At 34.4% G+C, this 10,230-nt stretch overlaps 2 protein-coding genes across 2 annotated transcripts in view; one reads left to right on the top strand and one right to left on the bottom strand.

Annotated features, from left to right (window-relative positions):
- LOC117100461 overlaps positions 1-8,142 on the bottom strand; it is a 31,110-nt gene extending 22,968 nt beyond the window's left edge. Inside the window, exons 1-2 of the mRNA XM_033240163.1 lie at positions 8,121-8,142; positions 623-773 (exon numbers count right to left, since the gene is read on the bottom strand). The gene's annotated coding sequence lies outside the window, so the exon portion shown is untranslated. The remainder of the gene's footprint in view (positions 1-622; positions 774-8,120) is intronic.
- The window catches only part of LOC117100495, a 13,181-nt gene continuing 3,849 nt past the window's right edge, over positions 899-10,230 (top strand). The window contains exons 1-2 of the mRNA XM_033240208.1: positions 899-1,060; positions 5,445-5,585. Of these exons, the coding sequence (XP_033096099.1) occupies positions 1,054-1,060; positions 5,445-5,585 (148 nt within the window). The 5' untranslated portion in view covers positions 899-1,053. The remainder of the gene's footprint in view (positions 1,061-5,444; positions 5,586-10,230) is intronic.

The following is a 10,230-nucleotide window of genomic DNA, read 5'->3' as shown; positions in this document are numbered from 1 at the left end:
AGTGTATGCTATTATTTGTTTCTAGCCTTATTGTGTAATGGAGTGTATCTGGTGGTATTTGAATCTGTTTAACCATGAAGCCTTCGTGGTCTAATGGTTATGACGCTCGCCTTGACCAGGTCAAGGCGAGGGTGTGTATTACATGTTGCTTGAAACACGAAGATTTTCTTTGGCCAGTGACATCGAACTAAAAATAATTTGGCCATTCAAATAAATAAATTAAGAACCAGGGCCTTATAATAAGCAAGATTTACTGATTTTTGATAGGGTGAGGGGGAGATGGGTGAGCTTGCGAGCGAAGCAGGCATTCGGCCGGGGCAGTCCGGAGGCCGAGAATCTCCGACAAAGTAGCATTTTAAGGCCGTATTTAATGGATTTGTGAAACCCCTTATTTTAAAATTTAAATTCCCATTCATTTGGCTGTTTTTAGAACCTGAAAAAGTAACGTTTTAAGATGTCCATTTAATATGGATCATTCTGGAGTCACTGGAGCTGAACAAACCCCCCACCCCAGTCATTGAAAATTGTTTGTTGTTAGAAGAGCTGGCAAATGAAATGCAATTATTCATAGTATTTTGCGATTTAAGAACGATTTTAGTGAAATAGGAATAAAAAAGTGGACCTTTTGAAAATTGGGGGTGCGTCCGCATCTTGTGCATTCTGCTTTTGTCTGGCGAAGTCAGATATGTCCTTTAAAACTGGGCTGCACGCATCAAAATAATCCGACATGAGAATGAATTCTGATGGCCTCTGTCTAATTAGCTGCGTGTTCCCTTAAAAAATTTGAAACAAGCACATTAATAATACTTGACAAATATGGAAATACATGTTATTGCCATCCAGTGACCTTTTTTTCGGTTGACATATTGCTGACCTCGGGGTGTGGTTCTGGTTGGATACGTTTATCATAGATATCGCAGCATGTTTGCCATTTGTTGGATTTACTGTATCTGTAACCCGTGACTGCATTTGGTGTTACCTTGTAGTAGGGCACTAGCTGCGTTTATACAAAAGTGAAAGTAGCAGGCCTTTTACGTTAAACAAATACGGAAAATGGCGGGTAAGTTGTTACCTCTCAAAAGTTTAGAAACTGGTAGTAAGCCTAATCATAAGGCCAATAATACTACAATCAATCACTGAGGCTCTCAGTACATGCTCGACCTAAAGCTCCGTAATTCGCCGTGGATGTACGGCAGCAGCACAGACCTCCTCATGGAGGCTTTATCGAGTAATCTAAGCGGTATGATTTTGAGGCTTGTTATGGTTAATCATAATTTTGACAGCACGGTATGTTGACGGAAGTAACTATCGGTACGATCGAACGTGCGTCTATAGGCACGGTCGACCGAACGGTCGGCATGGTTGACCGTGCGTAATTAATTAATGTATAGGCAAGGTCGACCATGCAATAAAATTTCTGATCATCATTATCATCATCATCTTCATCATCGTCACCACCACAGTTACCACAATCATCATCAACATGATCATACATCATCGTCGTCATCATCGTCATTGTTATCTTCATTGCTTTTTTTTACGGTTGTGATTATTTTTATTGAATTCTATATTTCGTTATACAAATTGCTAATTGTTGTAATATTGTTATTAATATCGTTTACATTTAAATGTTTTGAGACAGATTCAAAAGAAAAAAGGCTGATTAAAATTTGGCGTGCATACACAATGCGAGTGTGAGACACAAGTATAAACATTATTGTGTTCCTTTGTCCTATGCCTGTTTAATGAATAGGCCTATACATTAACATTCATGTTGTCTTATATTCACGCGCAAGCAGAAAGCTAATAGGCCTATGTTTCATACCATTACTAATGTGGCAAATCTCTATCCAAAGTTCAACTTGATACGGTCGGCTGTACATACTCTGACCTATCACTTTTCTGTACCGTAGTTGGTCTTGAAAACACATAAATACACCAACTGTTTGCTCCGGGTAAACGTTGTTGCGTTTGATATTGCATGTAAGAAATGTTGAATAAGAAACCAGGAACGGATGCTTGTTCCGTGGACATACACATCTGTTATTACTCAAAGCAAGGAAATTGTTTTAATCTGTTAGAAGAAGCCGTGGGTTTTGATTTATATTATGGTAGACATAGCCGGGTTTCATTCATTCACATCATTTAAATATTTTTAACCAATGTAAATATACCCTTACATTATCCTTTTGAAATAAACGTGGGGGAATTTGGATGTCTGTAAAGGCTGTAAAAAAAATCTAACATTTCATTTCTTATTTAAAGGATCAAATAAGTTACTACCTTCCAAAAAACACTTAATAAAATCATTAAATTTATTACCAGTCAATTTAATTTGTGCAAAGAATAATTAGGAAACGTTATTTTATTTATGAGCTTTCTTGACAATGAAAAAGCTAATAAATTATAATTGAATATCACAGAGTAAAGGATTCCAGTATTGGATTTCATTATTAAAGTTAATTAGGCTTACCTCAACACACACACGCTTCAACAGCTAACTCAGTGAATTAAGTACTGTAAATGCAATTGGAAAAGGAAACATTGGCTCCGTGACAAACATTCAGTAGAGTAGGGGGTTCGCGATTTAACCTTTTCGACAGGACTAGGATCTGACCATTTTATCGGGAGCCATTGGGGTTCATAAGAAGCCTTGAGGGTCCGGAGAAACTAACCTTCAACGCCTAGAGAGATTTGGCAATGTTTAGCCGTAAACTGCAGGAGCGGATCCAGAGATGTCCAGAAAGGGGTGGGGGGGGGCCGAAGTGGGGCCGATCGAGATAACACTAGCCTAGGGACTTCGGGGACGTGCCCCCGCGAAATTTTTCTTTTCTAGACACCTCTGAGGCCTTTTGGCCCATAAATCATTTCGTTTTCTTTCTTTTTTGTCTTTTATTTTGACATTAATGTTTTTCCTTTTGTTTTGTTGCAACGAGGCCTCTTCCTGTCTGGTGTGCTTGTTACCATGGAATAAGGACCTATACAATGTGTATGGATTTGTTGACAGGGTTGTTATAGGAAGGGAATTCTCTTCAAAAATCACCTGGTTTTTCTTGTATGGTAAATTAGTAAAGAGAGGGCATATGAAAACATATTTTTACTACAGTACCGTATTCTCGCGTATCATAATTTTATTTTACTCAAAACGTAATGAGTCTGGTAGGCAAAAAAGGGAACATTTCCCTGTACAAGATGCCTACCAAAGAAACAATGATAAAGGAAAAGACATAATAATAATAATAATAATAATAATAATAATAATAATAATAATAATAATAATAATAATGATGATGATGATGCCAGGTTAAGTGGCATGACCAGGCTTGATCATCTAAATACATAACCGGCGGAAGCGGGGGGCCGCCCCCCCCCACCACTTTTTGGCCAAAAATATATAATGTCTGGAGATTTTTGTATGATCGGAAATGCAAAAAAAGGAGGGAAGAAGGAGGAGAAGGATGGGAAAGAGAATGATTATCCAGTACCCGACCGAGTCACATTTTAGGGAGTTTTGATCAATTCCGACGAAATTACAATTTAAAAAACAAAAATTTTTCGCGCACATTTTTTAATTTTAAAGCTTGTGCTTGTTCTCCTTTGCCTTCTAAGTTATAACACATAGTCCCAAACTTGAGAAAGAAAATTTAAGATAGATCATTTTACCTAAAAGAAGGGCCTCAATCTGTAATTATTTTGAAAGAATATGTTTGTAATAAATAAAGCCATAAGGAAAATGCTTATATTCAGTTTAAAAAAAACGAGTGTGGCCATATATAACATAAGAGCGTTTCTTGTTGAGGTAGACCAATTTCCTCTAAAAATTGCACATTTTAGGGAGTTTTGATCAATTCCGACAAAATTAGAATTTAAAAAACAAAAATTTTTCGCGCACATTTTTTAATGTTAAAGCTTGTGCTTGTTCTCCTTTGCCTTCTAAGTTATAACACATAGTCCCAAACTTGAGAAAGAAAATTTAAGATAGATCATTTTACCTAAAAGAAGGGCCTCAATGTGTAATTATTTTGAAAGAATATGTTTGTTAATAGATAAAGCCATAATTAAAATGCTTATATTCTGTTTAAAAAAACGAGTGTGGCCATATATAACATAAGAGCATTGCTTGTTGAGGTAGGCCAATTTCCTCTAAAAATTGCACATTTAGGGAGTTTTGATCAATTCCGACGAAATTAGAATTAAAAACAAAAATTTTTTGTTAGGTTAAAGCTTGTGCTTGCCCTCCTTTGCCTTATAAGTTATTTAAAAACATAATAGTCCCAAACTTGAGAAAGAAAATTTAAGATAGATCGTTTTACCTAAAAGAAGGACCTCAATGTGTAATGATGGTGAAAGAATAGGCCTATGATTGTAATAAATACTAACCACGATGAAAATGCTTATACAGTATTTAGTTTCAAACACACGTGTGTGGCCTATATTAATAATAAAATAAGCCCTATGTCGTATTGTTTTCTATATGGTGGGTGGGGGGGGGGGTATCACCCAAGACCCCTGTTACACGCCTGCTTATAAGTGGCCCCCCCCCCCACTTTGAAAAACGTTCCGCCGGCCCTGAAATAGTTCGCATTTCCAAGAATTAAAGAGTCATTACACCACAAAACACAAAACAACTATTAGTAATGGAGTAGAATTTAGTTTTACATCAACTTGTCAAAATCAAAGATCTCAATCACCAAGCGCATAGAGGCTTTTTTGCCTGATGCGCTACACAAATTCAACAATTATTATCATTATTATTATTATTATTATTATTATTATTATTATTATTATTATTATTATTGTTATTGTTATTATTATTATTATTATTATTAATCGATCCTAGAACCCCGAAAATCCGCCGTCTCATGGGACTAAGTTGAGTTGTAATTATTGTGTTCTGTTCGTTCGTTTATGAAATACTTAAAATATTTAGACCCCCATCACGCTAAGCTAAATGACTGGTGGGAATGCCTATTATGTTTTCACAATCTATTAGATGATTTTAATGAAATGAAAAATGAATACCCAGGGATGTTTAAAATATATTTGCAGACGTCTCAACATCAATCATTACTAATGATTACACCGTTGTACTCTTGAAAATACACTCAAATCGCCCTAAGAATCATGCGTGCCAGGAAGTAGGCCAAAGGTAAATTAGGACTACTGTACCGGTATGTACTGAAATATGCAATTATAGCTTGATAAGCGTGATTTTACCATTTGACGTACATCAGTCTAATTAATAGTCTAAGTAATAGAAATATCACGTGTTCAATCCAGACCTTTAAACATTCCAAATTGTCAACAAAGTTTAAATAGATAGGTCTAATTGTAATGAATTTATTAAGGTAATGGTTTGTTAGAACAACTTTTTAGATAATCAGCCCAAACACTAATTATTAGGCCTAACCTAGATTTACACTACATTCACATTATTTTCTCAGATTTGAAAAGCGAAATAGAAGGACGCAATGCAGTTTTCCAAGCCATGTTTAAGGCGGGAAAATTCAAGGAGGCTGCTGAAGTGTATGCACCCGATTGTAAAGTTATGCTGGCCCACCGAAACCCTATAGAAGGCAGAGACAGTAAGTTGTTCTCATTTTCAATCCTAGTTGTTGTATTACTGCCACCACCACCACCACCACTCAAAATCCATTTCCATTTATCATTTCCCTTTATTAATTAAATTTAGTGGAAATATAATAACTCATTTAACCTTCCGTCTCATGCAGAGCTCACACTTTACTAACGCACATGAAAAATGTAAGAGAGCGCCCTCTATACACCCGTGGTCCGGTGTGCAAAATCGTTTTTCATATCCACGATCTTTGCTCCGATAGAGCAAGTTTTTTCAAATATCGTATACATTAGCATATCCTAGAAATCGTCGAAGTAGAGGTGGCCCACAGAAGGACTTTTACAGGTGGAGCTGTCATGGTTGAGACTGAGCAATATCTCTTGGCCGGAGTAATGGCGCTCTCAGACCTGAATTTAAATCACTTTATTTTACAATTTTTAAACATTTTTTAAAATGTAGGGGTCTTGTAAAATCATACTGGCGCCCTAGTGACTTCGTAATACTATCTAAATATACACTAATCGCGCCTTTTTCGTCATTATGATTAATTAAAATTTACAGGGTTTTGGTAAATCTATCGGCGACTATGTTTAAAGATTCAAACCTTATTCTCATCCATTTCCATAACCAGATTTTTTGTAATACTCTAAATCAAGAAAATCGTATGTTCATCATTTAAATGTTGAGGTCAATGGCTAAAAAAACATTAAGAACACTGTAGTCGATAAGATTAAGTGCAATTTTGATGATGTAAAAAATTTTTACTTAGCATCAAAGGCCTATGTCATAAATAATCACTATCGCAAATATCTGAAATTAAAGTGCATCGACTGTAATAATCACGGTATTTGTGACGGTATAAAAACCATTATGGAGAGAGACCCTTCTCTTAACAACGAAACCACTCAGTACATGAAATTTTTACTCAGAGGCTTCAGAATGAGAGGTTATACAGTTTTTGTCATTTCTCGTTTTGCTGTTCTCTTTTGTGCTTTCTTTGGTATGCTTTTTATATTTTATCATGATTTGCTCTCCTTTTTGGAGGTTTCTTTAATTTTAAAATTTGAATTTCTGGAAATTCCATTGATTGCATACTGTCGATTTCTTCCTCCTTTATATTTTTAGCTTGTTAGAAAGCTTCTCAAACGCTTGCTCCTTAGGTTTTGAGAAGTCCTGTTCATCTTTTAAAACTTTTAATTTAAGCATTCTATCTGTTCTTAGTATTCGCTTGAATATTTTGAAAAAAATAAGATAATACTGTATTATATTGCATTAGGCCCTATATAAAGAATGTTGTGACCATCGTTTTTGTGTCTACTGCCCCCAACGTGGGCGTAGACATTATGTCATGATGTAGTGATTAAAGATGGCGGAAAAGGGTAAATCCGATTTTGCGATTTTTTCCCCGTACGAAACATTTGCATTAAACTCCATCAGGAATGAAAAATTATTCCTATTTGCAAGCTTATATGCACAAGTACCAAAAGTACCAATCGAAACATTTAGTAGATGACATAGTTATGAATAAACTAAAGATCAAAGCATCTTTCCCTACTGATCAAAGTTACCTACAAAAACAAAGAAAGCTTTCAGCCCATTGTTAAGCAATTGACGTTGCCATGCAGCGCTAATAACTACCGGTAATGGGTCGTTTAAAATGACAATGTAATATTTGATTTAGCTACACGAATAATAAAATTGTTATTTGAACTTGAGTTACATGGGAACATTTTTGTTTTTTAGTTGGCCTAGGTTTTGGATAATTATAAGTACCAGGCCTAGAACTACTAAAAATTATGCATAGGCAGTGAGTTTGGATTGGTCATGTACAATGTGATCACTTACTCAAAAAAGTTTTAGAAGGCCGCTTTCAGAGAAAAGCATAAAGAGGAAGGAAAAGAACAGCAATTAATTGATCAAATGAAACAGGGTGACAGTTATTTTGACATTAAAAGAAAAGCTGAGAATAGACAGCTCTAAAATAAGGATGACATCATAGGACCTGCCAAAATAGCAGAGCACCAATGAATAAGGCATAGTTGTTAATTATAGGCCTAGTAAATAGTATTGTACTGTAAGTGCTTCTTGATTACAAGTTAATTAATGGCGAAATTATATATTTTTATTTAATTATTATTATTTTTATTATTATTTATTATTATTAATCGTTATTCATATTATTATTTTTATTATTATTATTACTATTAATATTATTGTATAGGTCGCAGAACAAACCACGAGAACGAGTTTTTGTATGAATCAACCTTTAATCACCAAAAACACCGTTGCTATAAGGAAACAAATTCCATTAAGCAAATAACAAATATCAATATACGTAACTGTAATATCGTCATAATATATATGAATATTTCTATGTTATTCTAATATAAACCTTTTCTGCAAGTTATAATACTATAAGGTGAGTTATATCTTCTTTAATTAAACATATGTGAATGCATTACTGTACTTATGAACGTGTCACAATTATATATAACAAGACTTCAAGCAAAGTATTATTTATTATAGTCTCAGGCACACATACCGTGAATTTTGCTCACTCCGTACCATATACAGATTCCTTACAGCTACCAATACAAATGTATTTGTATTCACAAAAAAAAATATTCACAAAAAGGCCAAGTTACTGAAGAAATTGAAAGCTGAACTAAAGGAAATTTCCAACAAAGTAAGTGAACAACTATGCTCTGTCCAGTTTTACATCTTAAAAAAGGCATTACAACACAATGTGAATCGTTATATTTCCAAGGTTTTACTAAAACATGAACAGAAATTGAGAAAACTTACGGGGAACTCTTCACTATTCTTCAATAAAACTGATACTGTCACCAACATCTCTTCGGTTACGTTATCCAAACAACAATTGGACTTGCTCAAAGATGGTCTAGGACATACAATTGTTCCACAAAGGATAAACAAAGCTGATATCTGTGCAAGTTTTGAATCCTTAAATTATAACATCAATAAACACCTTTTGGATCAAGAGAAAGTTCCTGAAATCAGAGCACATCTATCAGCAATGGCACAGTCTTATTACAACTCGTTCACACCATCAACCAAGGACTTAGGAAAAATCAGGGTTATCAAACAACTTCGTAAAAACAAGAACATTATCATCACCAAGCCTGACAAAGGCAACGGAGTAATTATTATGGATAGGGAAACATATGACAAAGGCATGCTTGAGATCATTAATGATAAATCAAAATTCAGTATTCTCCGTGATGATCCTACAATAAAGAAAGAAGAAAGTCTAAAAAGGCTATTACGAAAATTAAAAAAGGAAAACCAAATCACAGATGAAGTTTACAATAATATTTATCCCAAAGGTTCATATCCAGCAAGAATTTATGGCCTCCCAAAAATGCATAAAAACAGAAAACCTGATGGATCACCCCCTCTAAGACCCATAGTTTCTTCAATTAGTACTTACAACTACAATTTGTCTAAGTATTTAAGTGATCTAATTAGACCTTGTGTCTCACTTGAGTATAGTTCGAAAGATTCTTTAGTTTTGTTAACGAGATTCGCAACCTTAACTTAAAAAATAAAGTCATGGTTTCTTTTGACGTTGAAAGTTTATTTACCAACATTCCGCTCAAAGAAACGATTGAACTTGCTGCTAACTCAATTTATAGTCATAACAATGAATTAAAAATCACTAAGAATAACTTAATCAAATTATTGACCATTGCTACTTCAGGCACTCATTTTTTGTTTAAAGATACATACTATGAACAAATTGATGGAGTTAGTATGGGTTCTCCCTTGGCCCCTATTTTAGCAAACTTATTTATGGGATTCCAAGAGACACAATGGCTCAATGATTGCAAATGTCCTGATGTACTTTATTATCGCAGATATGTAGACGACACGTTTTGTGTGTTTAATAATCAAAATGAAGCTGACAAGTTTTTTAAGTTCATAAACAATAGACATATTTCTATCAAGTTTACGATGGAAAAAGAGAATGACAACAAACTAAGTTTTTTGGATGTACTCATACATAAACAGGATGATAAATTGAAAACATCTGTTTTCAGAAAATCCACCTTCAGTGGTCTATTACTAGGTTTTGTTAGCTACTGTCCTTTTAATTACAAATTAAGATTAGTCAACACACTTGTTGATAGAATTTATAAGCTAAATAACACGTGGCTTGGCCTACATAATGATCTTTGTGACCTGAAAGATATCTTACTACGAAATGGTTACCCAATTCACATTGTTGACAAGTCTATTAAAAACTATTTAGATAACACAATCTCTGATATTACAAAGAAAACTGTCAATGATGACAATGTCAAAACACTTTTTGTTAAACTTCCATATATTGGCATATTTTCTGACAACATGAAATGCAGAATTATGGATCTTGTCAAAAAATACTGTATCGATTGTAAAGTACATGTGATATTTAGTACCACTAAAATCAGTCAGTTCTTTAGTATTAAAGATACTATCCCCAATGAATCCCGATCCTCAGTAGTATATAAATTTAAATGTGCTGGATGTAATTCCAGTTATATAGGCCATACAGGCCGTAGATTAATTACGAGGATTGGTGAACATCTTGGAAAGGATAAAAATTCACACGTACTTAAACACCTCAACGCAAACAGTAAATGTAAAAG

The sequence above is a fragment of the Anneissia japonica genome, unplaced genomic scaffold, assembly GCF_011630105.1.
Source record: "Anneissia japonica isolate Jap-2015-1 unplaced genomic scaffold, ASM1163010v1 scaffold685_len2926416_cov193, whole genome shotgun sequence".
NCBI lineage: Eukaryota > Metazoa > Echinodermata > Crinoidea > Comatulida > Comatulidae > Anneissia > Anneissia japonica.
The sequence above is the reverse complement of the archived record's forward strand: the minus strand, read 5'-3'. Positions and strand labels throughout refer to the sequence as shown.